The 21023-nt window shown below is 28.9% G+C and overlaps 6 protein-coding genes and 1 long non-coding RNA gene across 7 annotated transcripts; 6 read left to right on the top strand and 1 right to left on the bottom strand.

Moving 5' to 3' along the window:
• The first annotated feature begins 316 nt into the window (after positions 1-316).
• LOC113798015 (uncharacterized) lies at positions 317-1574 on the top strand. The gene is made up of 2 exons (XM_027348493.2): positions 317-457; positions 628-1574. The coding sequence occupies exons 1-2, from the start codon at positions 446-448 to the stop codon at positions 1180-1182; spliced, it is 567 nt and encodes a 188-aa protein (XP_027204294.1). The 5' UTR covers positions 317-445; the 3' UTR covers positions 1183-1574.
• A 3241-nt stretch (positions 1575-4815) lies between these two features.
• On the top strand, positions 4816-6820 carry LOC142646368 (glycine receptor subunit alpha-4-like). Its single transcript, XM_075825065.1, has 5 exons — positions 4816-5041; positions 5106-5400; positions 5475-5947; positions 6033-6292; positions 6384-6820. Exons 1-5 carry the CDS (start codon positions 4816-4818, stop codon positions 6681-6683), a joined length of 1554 nt encoding a protein of 517 aa, XP_075681180.1. The 3' UTR covers positions 6684-6820.
• Positions 6821-7585: 765 nt separating this feature from the next.
• LOC142646369 (uncharacterized) lies at positions 7586-8930 on the top strand. Its single transcript, XM_075825073.1, has 4 exons — positions 7586-7730; positions 7796-8195; positions 8268-8583; positions 8640-8930. The coding sequence occupies exons 1-4, from the start codon at positions 7684-7686 to the stop codon at positions 8813-8815; spliced, it is 939 nt and encodes a 312-aa protein (XP_075681188.1). The 5' UTR covers positions 7586-7683; the 3' UTR covers positions 8816-8930.
• A 65-nt stretch (positions 8931-8995) lies between these two features.
• On the top strand, positions 8996-11343 carry csul (protein arginine N-methyltransferase 5). Its single transcript, XM_075825064.1, has 5 exons — positions 8996-9167; positions 9232-9314; positions 9382-10073; positions 10132-10250; positions 10311-11343. Exons 1-5 carry the CDS (start codon positions 9094-9096, stop codon positions 11188-11190), a joined length of 1848 nt encoding a protein of 615 aa, XP_075681179.1. The 5' UTR covers positions 8996-9093; the 3' UTR covers positions 11191-11343.
• On the bottom strand, positions 10158-12419 carry LOC142646370 (uncharacterized). The gene is made up of 4 exons (XR_012847330.1): positions 12311-12419; positions 12100-12220; positions 10481-11154; positions 10158-10402 (listed from the first exon to the last, which is right to left on the bottom strand). It is a non-coding gene; the product is annotated as an uncharacterized LOC142646370 (long non-coding RNA).
• A 1231-nt stretch (positions 12420-13650) lies between these two features.
• On the top strand, positions 13651-16177 carry LOC113797929 (sphingosine kinase 1-like). The gene is made up of 3 exons (XM_027348399.2): positions 13651-14623; positions 14718-15035; positions 15097-16177. Exons 1-3 carry the CDS (start codon positions 14026-14028, stop codon positions 15831-15833), a joined length of 1653 nt encoding a protein of 550 aa, XP_027204200.2. The 5' UTR covers positions 13651-14025; the 3' UTR covers positions 15834-16177.
• Positions 16178-16371: 194 nt separating this feature from the next.
• On the top strand, positions 16372-20613 carry LOC113797871 (atrial natriuretic peptide receptor 1-like). Its single transcript, XM_027348325.2, has 7 exons — positions 16372-17005; positions 17082-17321; positions 17384-17827; positions 17895-18520; positions 18581-19868; positions 19926-20023; positions 20107-20613. Exons 1-7 carry the CDS (start codon positions 16420-16422, stop codon positions 20326-20328), a joined length of 3504 nt encoding a protein of 1167 aa, XP_027204126.2. The 5' UTR covers positions 16372-16419; the 3' UTR covers positions 20329-20613.
• Positions 20614-21023: the final 410 nt, after the last annotated feature.

Here is a 21023-nt window from a genome sequence, read left to right as displayed (position 1 = left end):
AACAAACAAACAAACAAACAATCGAATTCGAACAAACAGGAGAAGGTGTGTCCACAAACGACGACCGAAACCGAAGACGATCCTTAAATCATTTATCTTTACTTTTTCTTTTACTTTTTCTTTTTCTTTTTTTTTTTTTTTTTTTGCTCATTTTTATTTTCGTTTCGTTCTTGTTTACCTTATTTTTTTCTTTGGCTCTTTTTGTTGACGCGGTTTATTTAAATCTGTTTTCTCTTTTTTTGATGATGATGATGATTTAGGTAAAATTTTTCTTGATTTCTTTTTCGACAATTACATTCGGTATATAAAGTAAAAAATGATGGAAAATTTTCAGATCAATTTAATATTTTATTCTGTTCTTTTGTCGGATTTGGGTTTTTTTTTCAGTGAAAATTTTAAAATTTTGTTTTTTTTTTAAACATAATCAACATTATAAATCATCATCATGTTTCAAAAGGTTAGAGATTATTTTTTTCTCATCTTAATACTAATTTTTTTGATAAATCGATCAATTTCATTGATCAATATTGATCGATATTGATTAATTGTGTGTGTGTATTGAATCTTTTTCCTTCATTCATTTTAATGAAAAAAATGAAAATGATTAATTTTTGTTTTTATAAATAGATTGGTTTCATCTGTTTAGCATTGATTGCTAGTACAAATGCATATTCAAATTCTGGTTCCGGTTATTCGAATTATGGATCATCATCAGGTTCATTATCATCGTATGGTGGTTATGGTTCTGGTAATAATGGCGATGGTGGTGGTGGTGATCAAAAATCATATGGATCAGCATTAGGTGGTATGGAACAACCACAAGTTATCGAAGTATCACCAGATCAATTACCTGTTCAGGTACATTTTCGTACAGCATCAAGCCGATTGAATGTACAACAAAGTCATGCTGGTGGTGCTATGCCACAAGTAGAACATGCATCGTTCCAAGATGAACCACATCGTGTTGTACATGAAGTAGTTAAACCTGTAATTCAAGAAGTTCGTGAAATTATTCAACCATACCGTCGTGTAACACAGGAAATACGACCAGTTATTGAAGAAGTACATACTGTTGTACATAAAGGTGAAAATCGACGACCAGGTTCCGGTTTGCAGGGTAAAGGTGGCTATGGTAATGGTGGTGGTGGTCAATATGCTAAAAGTAAAGCCGCTAAAGCCTAAAACAAAGAATCTCTTCACAATGAAAATGACACTTGACGTATGACTTTTGAACTGTGAAAAAAAAATTCTTAATTCTGTTCAAATAGTTATGATTAACGATTGTGACATTTTTTTCTACTCGATTAATCTCTCTCTCTCATTCTTCTACTATCTCTATTTGGAATTTTTCTTCATAATTTTTCATTGAATGAAAATCGAAACTTTGATTCTTAATTTCATAATGATATGAATATTCTCTCTCATTTACTCATCATTTTCATATAACTCTCACATCATATATTCGATTCATTACATTTCATCATTCAGAAAATTTAAACATCCTTAAACATTCCAAATATGTGCCAGAATTTCGATTTTTTTTTTAAATAATATACAAATTTAAATTTCGATTTTATTTTTGCATCATAATCATCATGTTTTTTTGTCATCATTCATTGTGTATTTTTTTTGTGTATGTGTTAACGAAATGTAAATGAAAATTTTGAAAAAATTCAAAGAACAATGAAACAAAGAATATCATATATGATGAATTTGTATAGGCAAACAAAAAAAAAATTTTGTTAAACTTTTTTTTTAAAAATGGAACGATAATGATAATAAAAATTTCAAACAAAAAAAAACTATTTATACTTCATGAATATTAAAAGGAAAAAAAATCCAATGAATGTTGAAATAGTAACAATGAGCCTTTTTAAAAAAAAAAACGATTCTATTGTTAAATTAACGTAGTCATCATCATCATCATCGACATCAACATCCACATCATTTCAATTGATTCAAAAAGGTTTTCTTTTTTGTAAACCCATTATCATGATGATGATGTCATAAACTTTCTTCATCATCATCGGTAAGATTTTTTCCACTATGTTTTGGTTTGGTTTGGTTTGTTTCAACATTATTATTTTGGATTGAAAAAAATGGACAAGTTTTTTGTTTTGTTTTGCAGTATGTGATGAAATGAAAATGTATAGTATACTAAAATTAGATTGTTCCATCATTCACTATCTAAAAAGGTATATTATATTCTCACATATGATTCATTCATTCATTCTATTCATTTTATTATTTTATCATCATGATGATGATAGTGATTATATCTCTGTTTGTAAAGTATCTTTGTGTTTGATGTTTGGTAGAACGAAGAACTGTAATGGAAAAAAAACAACAATCATTATACAATGATGATAATAAAAAAAATTTCATTTCAATTCAAATTAGAATCGAAAATGAAAGATAAATGAAAAAAAATGAGCTTCAATCAACAACAAAGGAAAAAGAAGTAGCAAAAAAAAGAAAAAGTTTTATCGTTCATAAATGATGTGATAACGAAGAAAAATCGTGGAGAAAAAAACTAACTAAACAAAACTATCTAAATGAATTTATGATTCGAAAATAGAAACTCGAAAAAGAAAGATTATTTTCTTTTTTGAATGAATGAAAAAATGGCGATAATAAAAAAAATCCCCTCATCATTTTCATCACCACCATCATGATCATCATCATCATGATCAATCAAGAAAAACAAACAATCGAAAACAATCGAAATTATTATATAGATAAACTAGGTTATTTTGAATTGAAAAATTTTCGGGTTTTTCATTTTGTTTGTTTGTTTGTTTGTTGATTGATAATCATTGATCATGATTGCGCAAACATTTGATGATGATGATGATGATAACTATCATCAATTGTATTTGCTGGTGTGAGGAATCGATAAATGATAATGATGATGATGATCATCATTCATTCATCACAAAACCAAACTGAATACAATTATCATCATCATCGTTTTTTTTCATGTCTAATTATGATTTTTCTGTTCCCCCTTCATATTCACAATTCACGATTATCACGAAAACCGATGATTTTTTCTTTCTTTTTTTTTTGTTCGGAACGGGAAAACCACACTGTGAAAAACCGATTGAAAATTGAAAACAAAAATGGAAATCTATCTTGTATGAATAGACTTGAATGAAATGAAACGATAATAATAACTCGATCATGCATGTCAATAGTCTTTCCTTTCAATCTTTTTTTTTCTGGATTGAAAATTTTCATTTTTTCCCCTTATTTCTCTTTCTCTTTCTCACTTCAACTCTATGATTTTTATTCAAAATTTTTAAAAATTGATTTTTTTTCCATCACTTCTTTTCGTCAACTATCAATCTGTTTTGGCCAATTTTCGATCCAAACAAACACAATTTCATCATACACCCACACACATAATAAAAGCCAATATTAACAACAACAACAATCATCATCATCATCATTATCATCACCGATATAGGTGTCCTATAAATAGACACCTTTTTTTTGTAAATCATCAAACAAAACAAAATCTGTACCAAGTTATTTTTCTCTTCATTCATTCTTTCATTTTATTACCCTGTTTTCATCATTTTTTTCCCCTCTCAATAATAGTTGCATTATATTTTGTTTTAAATTCCACAGTTTGATTGCCATTTGTAACTTGTAATACCCTTTTTTTTTACAAATATTATTTTTTATTATGTTTTTTTTTGTCATTGTCATTCATTCATTCATGCTAAAAATGGATTATATTGGGATTATTGTTATTATTTTCAAACAATTTTCTCTCTTTCTAATATAATCATACAATTTGACAACAACAGAAAAGATCGAATATATCGGTCAATACATTATTTGTGTATTTTTTTCTTCCACCGATAGCGTTAATGATTTTATAAATAGTTTTTTTTTAAAAAAGATAATTTTTCTTCTTTCGATTATGATCGGATCAATTTTCAGATATTTTTATACATAATAATAATAGAAATGTTGATTGATCGATTGATTGATTTATTGATTGGTTGATTGATATGCATGAAAAGATTTTCTTTTTTTTTCCATCTTTATCTGGATTGGATATGATTTAATGTTTTCTTTTTCCTCTTTGTCTTTATATCAACGAACGATTAGTAGCTCGGATAGCATCAATCAATTTAGTTGATTTTGTTTTTGTCCAAATTTTTTTAATTTAATCAAGATCACACACACATGTATGCCGGAGAGAAGATTATCTAATGCCTATGGATTTGAAAAAAAAATATTTATTTATACCAATGGAACTTACTTACTTTCATTCAAATTTATTTATTTATTTAGTTTTGATGTTGTTTATGGAACAAAACAAAACAAAAAAAAAAGTTGATTGATGAGATCACTGTTAATCCCATTCATTGTTATCTTTTATCCATAACAATGGCAATATGAAACTGAAAAAAATAGGGGAGCTAAAAAAGGAATTTTGTTTAAAATAAAGTTGTTTTTTTTAGAAAAAAAAGTAAATCTTCAATAGATTTTATCTACACAAAATTGGATGTGTGTGAAATAAAAAAGTGGGATTAAATAATAGTCAATTGTTGTTGACGAATTGGATTATTTGGACCATGATGGAAACATCAACTTATCATCTTATTCATCATCATCATCATCATCATCAATTATGTTTTGTTGGGTGTTTACATCATTTCTTATGTCCTATATTTGGTTATATTTTTTTAAAAAAAGCTTTAGGTGGATATATGGATTATTCGACAAAAAAGTTTTCACCGATCATCATTTTGTCCATCATCATCATCATCATTTTCTTTTGTTTTGTTTTGTTGTTGAATGAATTATGTACAGAAAATGTTTTATTTACCATTTTTTGTTCAACATCAAAAATCTATTTCAATCTTTATCATCATCATCAATATAATAAAGTTAATACAAGCTTATGATGAAATGACAACCATACAACCAAATGATGAACAATATTCAGTTGAATTATTAAATGATTCAATACGAATAAATTCAAATGTTTATCATAAATGGACACGTCCATTTTGGAATACTGGTAAAATTATCACTTTTTTTAGTTCCGTTTTGATAGTTTTTTCATTATTATTTTTTCCAAATAGGAAATTCGGTTAATATATCAGTAAATATGAAAATGGATCCAATTGCTAATTATAAAGATATTGAATCAGTATTGGAAATACAAACATTATATGAATTTCATTGGTTAGATATACGATTAAAATTTTCTTGTGAAAAAGCACAGGAAATTGTTGGTACACATTATCTAGCTGATATATGGAAACCAAATCTTCGTGTATCAAGAATCGATGATATCGATGTATTTGGTTCATCGTCATTGTCCAAGTTAACATTTTTACGTATTGGATGTGATGGTCAAGTACTCATAAGATATAGGTTTGTATTATTGTTTTTTTTTGAAATGAAACATTACGTTTTAATTATCATTTTTTTCTTTGCAAACAAAAAAGATCAAATTTAAATCTAATCTGTGTGATGAACTATCAAAGCTATCCATTTGATAATCAAACCTGTTCAATTTATCTAATCTCAAGCGATCTATCTGTTGAACATTTAAAACTTGAATGGAATGATTCACAGATAATTGAAGATGGTTTCAGAATAACCGGACATTCATTACAAGGATATTCAATTTCTGAACATACTGAACGTATACAAGGCGAAACATTTAGCATGTTAACTGTTGAATTAAAAGTTAAACGTCAATTCATTCATCATTTGCTTACATTATTTTTGCCCTCAATGTTGATTGTAGCAACATCATGGATTTCGTTCTGGATTGACATAACATCCATACCAAGTCGTACATCGATTGGTGTGACCACAATACTTGCTTTAGTAACCGTTTCAAAAGAAGCCAAACAAGATATTCCAAAAGTATCATATGTTAAAGCTATTGATCTTTGGTTTGCTGGCTGTATTTGTGAGTTTCTTGTTTGTATTTTAATGATTTTTTTTTGATAAACAATCGTTATAATGATGAACAAATTATTTACTTCCGTTTCAAGTATCGATATTTTGTACATTAATTGAATATGTATTCGTATGTTTTGTACATCGTGAAGAGCGAAACAAATTAAAATTTCGTAAACAAATCAAACGTAGTTTAAGTGTTGCATCGTTTCTATTGCCGATGGATAATAATAATAATAATAATAACGATAAACAGGATCGACTAAACATTCATCAACAACCACATCAATATCAACGACAAAATAGTGGTCAATTTGCTAATGGCAATAATTTACTTACACCAACAATCAAAACAGTTAAGTATATATTTCATTTGAAAAGGATTGATTTCAATTAACACTTAATTTTTTTCCTTTCCGTTTTATTTGTTGCTGTTGTTGTTTCAGGATCAATTAAATCAACATCGTGTGAATTTAGCACGTCGATTTAGTTATGCTTGTCCAAGTACATTTATTCAACAACAACAACAAATACCAAATAATCAACAAAATAGACAATTTGAACAACAAATGAACAATGAATCATCGAGAGCAGCAACACCATCACAAATCAATAATTTCGATTCATTATCAATGATTTTAAAAGATACACCACAAGAAGTGGCCGAATCAATTGATCGTAAATGTCGTCTTTTATTTCCATTAGCATTTGCATTATTCAATCTTATATATTGGTCTTATTTATGATTGACAAAAACAAAACAAAAAAAAATCGTTCCAAAAAAAACATTGAATATTCATTTTTTTCGTAATTTTTCATAAGTACACTGGGAATAACATAAATAAATAAATAAAAACATTTCAAAAATCACCAAATATCGAAATATAGATTTAGTTTTCGGTTGTTTTAACTATATTTGGATAATGGAAATATATGGTAAAAAAAATTACAATTTGATACGATGATCATGTCATTCGAAAGGAAAACTCATCGATTTAATCATCATCATCATCATCATAAGGTTTTTTTTGTAACAAATACAGTATTGAAAAAAATTGCAAATGTTTTTATTCATCAAATAATTTTGAATAATGTTGATGATGATGATTGCTACTGATATACGTAGCGTAAAATTTTTCGATTGTAAAAATTGATTTGTTATTTCATCATTCATAATCATTAAATTACAATCGGAAATTTAATATATTTTAATGATAAAAAATGTTTAGCAATGGAATTTGGAGAGTGGAAAAAAATCCTTTATCTTCTTTGATCAATTATAATGATAATATTTTCATAGTAATCTCTATGGAATTAGTATAACATGGCAAACATAATATTGATCAATATGGGTGATAATTTTTTGTTTCTGTTTTGGGCCAGCTACATATAATAATCATATACAAACCGTGATGATGACACAGACGAAAAAAAAAATTGAATATTTTAGTTTCCTCGAATAAAAAAAGCACGAAAAAAAACTCGTGTCACCAGAAACGAAATAGTAAATCTTGTATTTCCACATTTGTTTTTTTTTCATTTCATCGTTTCACGTTTTTTTTTCTTAAAATTTGATTTTCATCTTCTTACCTGGACTGGATTTTTTTCTGTTACTAAGATTAAAACGTTTCTCCCCCTACTTGTATATTTAGTTTTATGTGATTTGCCATTCGTTTTTTTTCTTCTATCATCATCGTCATCGTTGTCGTCATCAAATAATCAAATAAAGTTATATAATAAATAAACATGGAATGCCAAGTCATACCTGGAGCTAGAATTGCCGAAAAATTCCTGTAAGTTTACTTGAGTTGATTTATCATTATTTATTAATTTTCATTTTAAACACCAACAAAAATAGTGAAGAATTAACCAAACAGATTACCGAATTTGATAGTCAAGTAAAATTGGTTAGCTTTTTGGCCAATAATGATCCATCTGCCGAACAATATGCTGAAGTGACTAAAAAAAGTTGTGCACGATCCGGTATTGTGTTTGAATTACGTAAAATTGGTCGAGAAGAATTAGAGGATGCTGTTATTGCAGCAAATAATGATGATACAATTCATGGTATACTTGTCTATTATCCAGTATTTGGTGGTGGACATGATCAATATATACAGAATTGTGTTAATCCATATAAAGATGTTGAAGGATTATGTCATCTATATCGATTCAATATGTATCGTAATATTCGTCACATTCAAGGACGTAGAGATTTAAAATCAATTATTCCTTGTACACCATTAGCCGTTATTAAAGTATGTATCATGATTAGTTTGTTTATTTTGGGTTCAATATTTCTAATCATCAAATGATCAATTTGATTTTAGGTTTTAGAACATTGCAATGTATATGATAATGATGTACCATATGGTAATCAACTTCGTGGAAAAACGATAACCATTATCAATAGAAGTGAAGTTGTTGGACGACCTTTGGCCGCATTATTAGCAAATGATGGTGCCAAAGTTTTTTCTGTTGATATTAATGATATACTTTTATTCTATCGTGGTCCAGATCTTGAATTATCTAAATATAAAGTTCAAGATACGGATAAAAAATTGGAAGATGTTTTGCCCATATCTGATATTATAATTACGGGTGTACCAAGCTCTAATTATCGTGTTCCTATTGATTTGCTCAAAGGTTTGTTTAAGTAATACAAAAAAAAAGAAATGATTTAATTTGATATTTTCAATCAGACGGTGTAATAGCTGTTAATTTTGCATGTGCTAAAAATTTTGACGATGAAATTAAAACAAAAGCATCAATTTTCGTACCAACAATCGGAAAGGTGACAACCACAATGTTACAACGGAACTTGCTTCGATTATATAAATATGGAACATATGGTCGATATAGCAATGGAACAATGTAAATCTCAATAAACAACAATTAGCCATAATTATCATTTTCAATTAATTTTTGTTTTCGTTTTCCGAATGAGCAAAAAAACAAAGTTAAAAAATAAATAAAACATTTCAATTTTCAAATTCTCAATTGGATTTTTTTCTGTATTCGAACGCCATGTTTTGGTCATTGAATTTATGAATGACTAATCATATTGACGCATGTTGGATTCTTTAAATCACATGTGATAGAATAAAAAGAATTTTGAATTTTTGTTTTTGGTATTAGGCCAATTTAATTTTCACTATGATTACTGTCGGATATTGTTGTAATTTTATTGATAATATTAAAACAACATTGAATGAATACAATGAATTTGGGTATGTTGAAGAATTCTGAATTTTCAAATTTTTATTAAATTGTTTTCCAAAAAAAAAATACCAGTTATGATTATATTCTTGCCCCATTAATTCATCCTAAATGTTCAGAATTCATTCCATTCAGCGAAGTATTTCTCGCTGGCAAAGGTACGCTGGAATCGAGATAATTTTTTGTCAATTGATTTTTTCCATTCTTTTCTGTTCGAATAAATAGATCGCAACAAAGTTGTTATGAATATACCGAAACGGAATTTTCGATTTCGACAAAATGTTCGCTTGTTAGAAAAGGAATTAAATTTTGCCGGACATGCTGGAATTCAGAATATTATTTTAGAATGTCCAGATGATCATGAATCTATCGAAAATATGGCCATGATTATCCATAGAAAATTGAATCCACAATCAGAAACGAATGATCATCATAATTTAGCTATAGCAATCAAATTGTCAATGGCAAATAACAAAAATCAAGCACAAGAATTACGAAAAGATCCCCAAGACATTGATGTTGATTATGAATGGAAAAAATGGAACCATCTAAGAAAAATAATGCAATTCCATCCAAACATATCGATCGCATTAGAAGTGAATGGCGAATTGTCTGATTCCGATAGATTGAATAGATGGCTTGGTGAACCTATTAAATTCATCATATTGCCTACATCTGTATTCATAACGAATTCATCGAAATTTCCGGTTTTAAGCAAAGTTATGCAATCATTCATGGGACAAGTGAATTTTAAAATGGCTGGGAATTTTTCCATCATTATCAAAGGGAATAATCTACATGGTCACATCAAACATTATTGTCAATATATTGCACACTTGCAAAAGACTGAATTGTTTTCAGATAGGTTGCAAAAATTTTGCCAATATTACGAAGATTTATTACAATATCCTTTGCAGGTATTCAATGATTATTATAGCACTGTTTTCTGCTAATTCTAAACATTATTTATTTTAGCCACTGAAAGATGATCTAGATTCATCTGTTTATGAAGTATTTGAAACCGATCTTATCAAATATCAACAATATGAAAAGGCTATTCGCAAAGCTTTGGCAGACATTCAAAAAGATGTCATGTTAGTTTGAGATTATATATTTTTTTTATGAAATCAAATTTAATTTATTATTATTTCCAGAATTGCAATGGTTGTTGGTGCTGGTCGTGGTCCTCTAGTAGATAAAGCACTTAAAGCAGCCCATGCAGTGGGTAAATTCATACGAATCTATGCTGTTGAAAAAAATACAAATGCCGTGATTACATTAGAAATGCTAAGAGAGTTGAAATGGGGTGGCTATTTAGGATTACCTCATGGTTATGTTGAAATTGTTAGTTGTGATATGCGTTGTTGGTCGGCACCAGAACGAGCTGATATTATTATTTCCGAATTACTTGGATCTTTTGGTGACAATGAATTGAGTCCCGAATGTTTAGATGGTGTATGGAATTATGTTAATCAAGATGCGATTTGTATACCTCAATCTTATAGTTCATATTTATGTCCAGTTCAATCACAACGATTATATGCACAGCTATCGTTGGATAAACGATCCAATATTAATGCTTATGAATATGCTTATGTTGTTCATATTCGAAACGCATATTTTATCGATAAACCAAAAAAAGTGTTTACATTTGAACATCGTCGTGGTGATCTTCATAGACCGCCATCAACACGTGATAATAATCGAAAAAAACGTCTAACATTTCGTTCAAAAATACCAGCCATTTGTCATGGTTTTGTAGGTTATTTTGATTGCTGTCTATATGGTGATATTCGTTTATCAATAGTGCCATCAACACAAAATTCGGACATGTATAGTTGGTTTCCGATCTATTTTCCTGTACAGACACCATTTGATATCAATGATGGCCATGATGATAATGATCAAATTGAAATTCAAATTACACGAAATGTGAATGACTTGCATGTTTGGTATGAATGGACAATTTCGCGTCCAATACAATCACGTATACATAACCTGAATGGAAAACATTATTCTATTAGTTTACATTGAAGAAAAAAAACATTCATGTCAATCATGTTCAAATAACAGACAGATCTAGTTCAAACATTTGAATATTCATTATAATAATAATGAGAATTTCCATAAATTTTTCATCATCAACAAAAAAAAATTTATAATCAATAAAATTTCATTTGAATCATATCGACCAATAACCTACATATATAATTATCATGATAAAATATCTCATTATTGGCGAAAATCTTCTGGATAAAAAAAAATAGTTTGTCCTTCAAAACAAACAACAACAATAAAATGATGATGATGATTGATTGATTTTGGCTTCCTGCATGCTATTTTTCTATCGTTTTTTGTTGTTGTTGTTGTTTACATTTGATTGTCGCCACTCGACCATTTGTTATAACAATACAAATTTCAATCTGATTTGATTGATCAATCGATTGATGATTCAAATTTCAAATACAAAAATAACCTTATAAATATATCTCAATGATTTTCCACATCTTTGACATAGATTCAAATCGATGATCTGGTTGGTTCCCCCCACCACACTCCTCATTTTTATGTAAATCATCAAATAATCATAATGATTGTCTTTCGTGTGTATCGAGTATGCATGTATCTGTCTATCTTTTTTGTCTGTTTATAAAGTTGTTGGTTCGTCTTTCATCGATAATAATAATAATAATGATGATGATGATGATGGTAATGATTCCTTTTTTTTCATTGACATTGTCATTCTATCTAAAAATATCTAAGGTAGGATTCTAATGTTCAGTTTATTATATACACACATAGAATTAGCTAGATATTCGGGCCTGGCCATCTTTTCACTTTTTTTTTGCATTTTCATTTTCATAATCATCAAACGGGTATCTGTATGTTTGCGTGTGGGTGTGGGTGTTGTTTTTTTTTACCTATGTTAAATTAATGTTTTACCTTTAAATGAATGTTCGTGTTTGTGTGCGAAAAATAGCGAACGAGAGAGAGAGAGAGAGAGAAAGCGAGAGTATGTGCACCACCTGAATTTTGTTTTTTTGTTCCCGACATTTCTATACTTCTACTCGATGGGGAAAGAAAAAATTTTTTTAGAGATATTTTTTTCAATATTGATTTTGAAGAATGTTGTTTTTTTTTGTTTTGTTCTAACCTATGGATGATATTTGAGATTGGATAGTTTTCAAGAATTTTTTTTCTGCTTTTGGTTTGGTTTAGTTTGCTCTAATTGATTATCTAATGATTATCTCAACACAAAATAAAACAAAACTGGAATTTTTATTCGACCGATCACATCACTGTCACTTTTTCCTTCCTCCTAATCCCCCCACCAATTAAATCAATGTTTTCTCTTCATTTTTTTTCAAAATACACCCATGAGCATCATCATTATCATCGTTGTCGTCATCGTCGTCGTCGTGGTAGTTGACTATGATCACCTATAAAATTGTGACTATACACAAATGTTGTTGGTTTTTTCTTTTTCAAATTATTTATTTATTTGTGTAAATTAATTTCAACAATGAATGCGATGAAAAAAAATCTTCATCATCATAATCAGGAACTGTGAATTCAATGAATAAAAATTGGCCAATTTCGCTGTAATTGTTGTTGTTAAGAAATTCCTGTTGTTGAAATGGATTTATGTTTGTATTTTTTAAAATTCTCATTCAAACAAAATCATTGATCATCGTTTCCGAATGATAATCATTGAAACATGAAGAGCAACAAGGACAAAGATGATGGCTATTTTTTTTTACTTTTCATTATAAATTTTGAATAATCATTGATTATTTCTCATTGACTTTTTCTATTTAATTCAATCAATGTTAAGATTTTATTTTTGTTGTTGTTGTTGTTTTGCCATTATCCATAAAATTGTTGCTGTTTTTTTTTGTTGTCAAAATCTTGTCATCATTATTTCTATTGTTATGACGATTATAATGTTGACAACGATGATGTTGATATATTTATCTTTCTGTGTACAATAACTCTGTCTGTAAATTTTGATTGGTTTTATTTTTCCCCTACACTTTACAGCATAAACAAATATCATCAACCCAGAGAAAATACATCCATCCATATATGATCCATCTATATACGTTGATTATAAAAATCAATCATTGAATTACAACTGATGATTTTATAAAAATATTTTTATTTATAACTTAAAACTTTAAAAAAAACGTTATCATCTAATATTTGTACATACAAGTGGTCTTATCATCTATTTATCATCATCAAATTAATCATTTAATTTTCTAATTAAATTGGTTTTGATGTTTTTTTTTCTTCATTGGAATCATTAATTTGAAATTTTTTTTGACATTTTCCATCTCCTCATCATTATCATCGATAGCATCGATAAAACTTTTTCTTGGGTCTTCTCTATAAAGTGATTTCTAATTAATCAATCAATTCAATTTTTTTTCATGGATAATCACATGATTGTCATATATAATGTGAATTAAGTAATTAATAGACTTCTTAATCGATTTATCTGCTTTTGATTTATCTTATATTTACGATTATTGCTCGCATCAACAAAAAAATCATTTGGGTATATATCGATGACAATTATTAGCTTTTTTAAAAAACAAACAATTCAAAAATCAATCGATCAACATGATTGTTTTTTTTTAAATAATTTCATAAATATTTTCTCTCTTAAATTATTGAATTGATTGATTAAATAATTTGGGTCAACATTATTATCAATGCATAAATCAATTGATTGATTGATTGATTGAGCATCGAATTCATTTGAACCAAAAAAAAATCCTGTTCTAAATCAATACAACTTAAGTGAAAATTGAAATTGCCGATGAATAGCAACAAAAAATAAATCAACTAATCCAATCAAACATAATGTCCATCTGTCATTGTGATAAAAGTGGTGAATTAATTTGGACGACAAATAATTGTTATCTATTTAAATATCGTAATAAAATTGATTCTAAACCAGTACAATTAAATGTAACCAATACAGGTATACATTTTGTTCGATCTCCATCCGAAAATTGTTCGGATTCGCCATCAAATTCTTCCCCATCATCATCATCATCGAAATTTAATCAATGTTATCATTTTGATCATATTGCTCGATGTACATTGATAAGCAACAGCAACAAAAATGATAAAAATGATGATGATGATGATGATCATAATAATAATATCGGTAGTCAGGGTCAATTACAACAACGTGAACAAAAAAAACAACGATCATTGTTTTTAATATCTTGTTGTAGATCATCATCAAAATCAAAATCAAAATCAAATTATAATCTACAATTAGGTGATAATCAAGTTGTACTTGAATTTCTGGTCATTCAACGAAAATCTGTCAATAGTGATAAAATTCAACGTAAACAAGTATTATTATTAATAGCTAAAAGTAATCATTATGAAGAAAATTTAGCTGAAGCCTGTTTAATAATTGATAAATTGGATCCATTTATTAATAAAGGTTAGAGATCGACTAATTTTTTGGGCAATTTAATTTAAATGATATTTATAAGATATAATTATTAATTATAATTATTTATAATAAACATACATAGGTCATGCAATCAAATTTTCGCAAACGAAACCTTTATTAATTTTATTGAATCCTGCTAGTGGTAAAGGAAAATCGGTCAGACTGTTCAATGATAATGTTCGTCAATTGTTAGATGATTGTAATGTTAAATATCATGTTCTAACGACTAAATATGCTAATCATGCATTGGATTTTATACAACATCATAATGATCTTGTTGGAACATATTGTGCAATTGTAACACTTTCTGGTGATGGTTTATTATTCGAAGTTCTTAATGGATTTGTTCATTCTTTGGAACTTTCAACAATAATGCCAAAAAAAGTTCCTGTTCCAATCAGTGAGTATATTATGAAATGTATTTCAATGATTAAAATTTAATATATGTGTACATTTATCAGGCATCATTCCCGGTGGTTCCGGTAACGGTCTAGCCCGTTCACTAAATAACATTTTTTCAAATGGTGGCCGAACAATGTTCAATCAACTTATTGAATCTACATTACATACGATCAAAGGTCAACCAACGCCAATGGATTTGGTTCGAATTACAACAACAAATAAAGTATATTATTCATTTTTATCATTTGGTTGGGGGTTGATGGCCGATATCGATATCGAATCCGAACGTTTAAGGTTTCTTGGTGAACCTAGGTTCACAATATGGTCGATATATAGAAGTTTAGCATTAAAACGTTATCGTGGCCGATTAAGCTATCTACGAAAGGATTCCGTTTGTCAAGAGATTCGTCCAATCAATCAACCAGTTCCAGATGAATGGATAACAATTAATGATGAATTTATAATTGTTTATGGTGCCTATCAACAATATCTAAATTCAACGGTAAAATTTGCACCCGATTCACAATTAGATGATGAAACAATATATTTATCATATATTAGTGGTTCTGTTTCCACTTGTCAAGCGATTGAATTTTTACTTGCTCTTGAAGATGGTTCACATACCAAATTGCCTTTTGTACATTTTATTCCATGTAAAGCATTCCGTTTGACTCCTGAAGGCCATAATGATATAATGACTATCGATGGTGAAAAAATACCGTGTTCAACTATACAGGGTGAAATTATGCCTAAATTAGTGTCAATATTATTTCGTAATAATAATAATACAACATAACAATCATTTAATGATATTATTATTATTATTATTATTATTTTTATTAAATTATCTCATTTAATTTGATAATTATATAATCATTTTCATTTTGATTGCCAATTATCGAACACATACATAGATAGATTATGTGTTCAAAAAAAAAATAATCTAATATTGAATTGCATGTAATTCCATATCAATAATGAAAAACAACAACAATCATTGTATATCTAAATTATATTGTCTAATATTTCAGAATTCGTTCTGGAAAAATCCTTGAACGATAATAATTGTATTGTATAATCTTTTTTTTTCAGAAAGCTATTAAAAAATAAAAATAATGATGATGACCATATTGAATGAAATCTGATTAGTTTGTTGTTTGTTGTTTCATAGAAGAAAAAAATAACAATTTCATTGTAAACATTAAGGTGTGAATGAAGTTTTTTTTTGGTTAAAAAAAATTGTCAATATTTGTCAAAGAATGAAAAGTAAACAAATGCGATAAATTCGTCGGTAATTTCATCCGAAAACAATCGAATGAAAATGGCCACTTTATTGCTGGTAAAATCATTTGAAATCGGTTATTATAGTTTGGAATACGAAAATGTTCGTTTCATCATGGTATACGGTAATATTGTTCATCAAATTGAACTTGATTATTTCCATACATACGGTCCAAATATCACAGGATCGACAAAATAATAACGATAAAAGCATCATATTACGTCGAAGACAAAGTAATGATACACATTTTTTACCATCATTATCATCATCGTCATCAACAACAGCATTGATCGCTGGCAGCTATACTGTACCAATAAATCGTATCGATTTGATTCTATTGATTTCCAATCAAAATGAATTACCCATTTCTTATGAACTGATTAAACCAACATTGGAATTAGCGATACAAGATGCAGCAAAACGATATCCACATTTACAATTCTATCTAAATCCAGTTTATGATGAAAATCCTTGTCAAAGTAATGTACTTGGTGCATTGGCTGCTGAAAAATATTATACTGGACATGTAAGCGCATTTTTTGGTCCAATTTGTTCATTAGCATTAGATCCCGTTTCACGTATGGCTTCCTATTGGAATGTACCAGTATTCACTAGCGGTGGTATTAGCTATCAATTTTCGAATAAACAAATCTTCACCACTCTCACAAGAGTTTCATTTTCATTGGGTAATTTTTTTTTCTTGTAATTTGTGTTTTGTAATAATATTTAATTGTTTGTTTTTCTTTATATCTTATCTCAAAGATCGGTTATCACATTTTTTCCTAAAAATATTTCAAGTTTATGGATGGCAACATATTGCTTTGATTGTCGATGAAACTGATGCAGGCAATAAATTGATTAAAACTAGTATGCAATCAATTTTCAAAGAAACCGAATTTGGTTATGAAATTTTTCTGGAAACAATTACATATGAAATCAAATCATCCAATACAACAATCGATTATCAGAAAATGTTACGTCAAGCAAGTCGAAATGCTCGAGGTAAATTCATTATTTTAAATTTTTAAAAAATTACCTTTTTTCCTTTCTTATTATAATTTCAGTAATCGTTCTGATTACTAATGGTGAGCACAGCCGAAACTTATTACTTGAGGCACATCCACTTGGCATGGGTAATGGCGAATACGTATTCTTTGGAATTGAATTGCTGAAAGATAATAAAGGATCGGGTGATTTTTCATGGTACAGAGCTGGTGATCGACGAAATAAGATTGCTAAAGAAATGTTTGAATCATTGATGAGAGTAGCGATTCGAGTACCAACTTCACCAGAATATTCTAGTTTTGTTCATAAAGTTACAAAACTATCATCCGAAGAATTTGGTCGTTTGACAAGTCATGAAGAAGTAAATCCAATTGTTGCCGCTTTTTATGATTGTGTTTCCATGTATGCTTATGCATTTAATCAAACATTGGCAAAAGGTGGTGATATAACCGATGGACGATCATTAATACGAGGAGCATTATGGGATCATACAATTCCAGATTGTAATTAACTTTAAAAATTTTCTTCGCATATCTTTAATTATATATTTTTTCCAATAATAATCAACAGCATTAACCGGAGATATTGTAGTAAATGACAATGGTGATCGTGAAGTTGATTATACATTAAATGATTTAGATCCAGAAACTGGAACGATGAGACCTGTGGCCACATATTATGGAGCTAGACGTCAATTTGAAAAACTTCCTGGTGTTGAGATTCATTGGCCAAGTGAATTCGGTCCACCACCAGATGTACCTGATTGTGGTTTTACTGGTGATGCACCGCATTGTATCAAACATGAAGGGATGCCACTATGGGCAGCAATTTTGACCACATTTCTTGTAGTTATTACCGTGACATTGATAATATCGTTTTTCTCTTACAAAAAAATTAAATTAGAACAAGATCTGAATGATAATTGGTGGCGAGTCGCATATGAAGATATAATATTTCCAAGTCAGGCAAAATCCGGAGCCAAATCTGCATTAAGTTTAGTTTCTGAAACGGATGGTTATCAATCTGGTAAAGCTTCATCATTACGAATTGGTTCAATTGGACATTCATTGATTAGTGCAGCCGGTGAATTGGACACAGTTCATGTTGGAGTTTACAAAGGACTTAAAATTGCATTCAAACCATTGCAGATAAAGAAATTGATCATCAGTCGTCAAATGTTGGTCGAAATCAAACAGGTAAATTCATCATGTTATTTTAAATTATTACTTGATTCAAAATTTTTTTAAAATTTCAAGATGCGTGATCTCACACATGAAAACCTTACACGATTTATTGGACTTTGTCCGGATGAACCAAATTATGGAGTCATTAATGAACTTATGATTAGAGGTAGTTTGCGTGATTTATTGGAAACGGAAAAAATACAAATCGATTGGGCATTCAAATATTCAATGATGACTGATGTTGTTGAAGGAATGTTATTCTTGCAGAATAGTGTACTCGAATATCATGGCCATTTAAAATCGACAAATTGTGTTGTCGATGGTCGTTTCATGGTCAAAATTACAGATTATGGCCTTCGTACATTGCATGCTCAGGTGACTCGTGAACGAGATCTTATTCCAAAAGCCCTTTTTTGGACTGCTCCGGAACATTTACGTTCAAAAGATCCATTGAATTCGGGCTCGAAAAAAGGCGATGTTTATGCATTTGCGATTATATTGCAGGAAATTATTACTCGATCACCACCATTTGAATCACTGGAACGATTAGGACGAAAGAAAATTACTTATCAACCAGATGAAATACTTGATAGAGTTCGAATGGGTACTGTACCACCGTTTCGACCAGAAGTGGCTCCAGATGAAGCATCAAAAGAATTACTTACGTTAATGCAAGAATGTTGGGATGAATATCCAAACAATCGACCGGATTTTGCCGTTATCAAACACAAGTTACGTCGTATTACAAAAGGAATTTCATCGAAAAATTTTCTTGATAATCTACTAAATCGTATGGAACAATATTCACAGAATCTTGAACGAATTGTCGAAGAAAAAACTCAAACAGTTATTGAAGAGAAACAAAAAACTGAAGAGCTACTTTATCAATTATTACCTCGATTCATTGCCGAAGAATTGAAAAAAGGATCACATGTAAAACCTGAATCATTCGAATCGGTCACCATATTTTTTTCCGATATTGTTGGTTTTACAATGCTATCGGCCGAATCAACACCATTACAAGTGGTCGACCTATTAAATGATCTATACACCTGTTTTGATGCAATTATCGATATACATGATGTATATAAAGTGGAAACTATCGGCGATGCTTATATGGTAGCTTCGGGTCTTCCAATTCGTAATGGTAATGATCATGCCAAAGAGATAGCATTATTGGCATTGAATCTGAAAAAAGCTGTATCCGGATTTAAAATACGACATTTACCTAAGAAACGTTTGCAGATTAGAGTTGGTATTCATAGCGGTCCTTGTGTTGCCGGTGTAGTCGGATTAAAGATGCCTAAATATTGCCTTTTTGGTGATACAGTCAATACAGCATCTAGGATGGAAACTCATGGTAAAACAATGCATAGAGTTATTTGAATTATTATTAAATTAATTTGTCAATCTTTAGGTGAACCACAAAGAATTCATATTTCAGAAAGTACGAAAAAATTATTGGATACATTTGGTACTTTTACTATTTTGCCCAGAGGTGAAGTAGAAGTCAAGGTAATACATCATTTTGAATGTGAATAAATTATAATAATTTTTACTTTTAATTTCAATGTTTTTTTTTGTTTGAAAAAAACAAGGGAAAAGGTGTAATGGTTACCTATTGGCTTGAAGGTGGTCGTCGTGGTTTTAGTACACAGCAAACATCATCATTTGGAAATCAATCATCGTTCAATGAACTTGAAAAAGATATATCATTACAAGATGAATTTCGACAATCATTAAACAAACATAATACTGAATATTCATCATTAAATAATAATAATACAGCAACTAAAGAATCAATAGCTAATATTGAATAATCGTTTCAAATGAATAATTCAATTCTACATTTACATTTACTGATTCAATTCATAGTATCATTTTATACATATAAACATTAGTATTTGAATAATTTAGCCAGTAGCACAATTATATGAAATTGATAATTATGATTTAGAAAATTGAATTTCAATATCAAGATTTCTTTTTTTTTCGTTTGAAATTGTTTTATTGTTGTTGTTTTGTTTAAATTTTATTTTGTTTTCAAAATTATATTGCATTGATTGATTGATTAAAAAATATTTATCTCGAATACAAAATAAAAACACGAAGGAATTTTTGTTTTGAAGAAAAAAATCTGTTTCCATTGAATTTCGCATTTTATTTCTGGAAAATTTAATTAATTAATTAAATTTTTTTGTTCTTACCTTGATAAAATGGTTAATTGGTTGATAAGAAAATTTGCATCAAAAAGATGACAAAATCTGATAATTTTGATAATGAGTAATGTGTGTGAGAGAGAGAGCTTAAAAAACCCTGCCACAATTATCCCCAAAAGTATTATCTTTATTGATCATCTTAAAACATCTTAACCTTGAATAATTTGATGAAGAATATGATTAATGAAATATGCGCGCGCACTAATTTATGTATAATTGTTTTAAAAAAATGAAAGAATCCTGTTTGATATGATAATGATAATGATTAGAATCGAAAGAGGGTTGTTCGATCACTT

Source organism: Dermatophagoides pteronyssinus, unplaced genomic scaffold, assembly GCF_027571235.1.
Source record: "Dermatophagoides pteronyssinus isolate colony J.1.1.1.1 unplaced genomic scaffold, Derpt_VIB-CSIC_2022.12 sq0003, whole genome shotgun sequence".
NCBI classification, from domain to species: domain Eukaryota; kingdom Metazoa; phylum Arthropoda; class Arachnida; order Sarcoptiformes; family Pyroglyphidae; genus Dermatophagoides; species Dermatophagoides pteronyssinus.
The sequence above is the reverse complement of the archived record's forward strand: the minus strand, read 5'-3'. Positions and strand labels throughout refer to the sequence as shown.

Bases quoted from the DNA above. Each gene is read 5' to 3' on its own strand.
- LOC142646369 (XM_075825073.1), top strand. From the start codon at position 7,684: ATGGAATGCCAAGTCATACCTGGAGCTAGAATTGCCGAAAAATTCCT. The intron at 8,196-8,267 runs GTATGTATCATG...ATTTGATTTTAG, and splicing joins CACCATTAGCCGTTATTAAA to GTTTTAGAACATTGCAATGT. The intron at 8,584-8,639 runs GTTTGTTTAAGT...ATTTTCAATCAG, and splicing joins TCCTATTGATTTGCTCAAAG to ACGGTGTAATAGCTGTTAAT.
- LOC142646368 (XM_075825065.1), top strand. From the start codon at position 4,816: ATGAATTATGTACAGAAAATGTTTTATTTACCATTTTTTGTTCAACAT. The intron at 5,042-5,105 runs GTAAAATTATCA...TTTTCCAAATAG, and splicing joins ACGTCCATTTTGGAATACTG to GAAATTCGGTTAATATATCA. The intron at 5,401-5,474 runs GTTTGTATTATT...CAAACAAAAAAG, and splicing joins CAAGTACTCATAAGATATAG to ATCAAATTTAAATCTAATCT.
- LOC113797929 (XM_027348399.2), top strand. From the start codon at position 14,026: ATGTCCATCTGTCATTGTGATAAAAGTGGTGAATTAATTTGGACGACA. The intron at 14,624-14,717 runs GTTAGAGATCGA...AAACATACATAG, and splicing joins GGATCCATTTATTAATAAAG to GTCATGCAATCAAATTTTCG. The intron at 15,036-15,096 runs GTGAGTATATTA...TACATTTATCAG, and splicing joins AAAAGTTCCTGTTCCAATCA to GCATCATTCCCGGTGGTTCC.
- csul (XM_075825064.1), top strand. From the start codon at position 9,094: ATGATTACTGTCGGATATTGTTGTAATTTTATTGATAATATTAAAACA. The intron at 9,315-9,381 runs GTACGCTGGAAT...TCGAATAAATAG, and splicing joins AGTATTTCTCGCTGGCAAAG to ATCGCAACAAAGTTGTTATG. The intron at 10,074-10,131 runs GTATTCAATGAT...TATTTATTTTAG, and splicing joins TATTACAATATCCTTTGCAG to CCACTGAAAGATGATCTAGA.
- LOC113797871 (XM_027348325.2), top strand. From the start codon at position 16,420: ATGTTCGTTTCATCATGGTATACGGTAATATTGTTCATCAAATTGAAC. The intron at 17,828-17,894 runs GTAATTAACTTT...AATAATCAACAG, and splicing joins GGATCATACAATTCCAGATT to CATTAACCGGAGATATTGTA. The intron at 18,521-18,580 runs GTAAATTCATCA...TAAAATTTCAAG, and splicing joins TGTTGGTCGAAATCAAACAG to ATGCGTGATCTCACACATGA.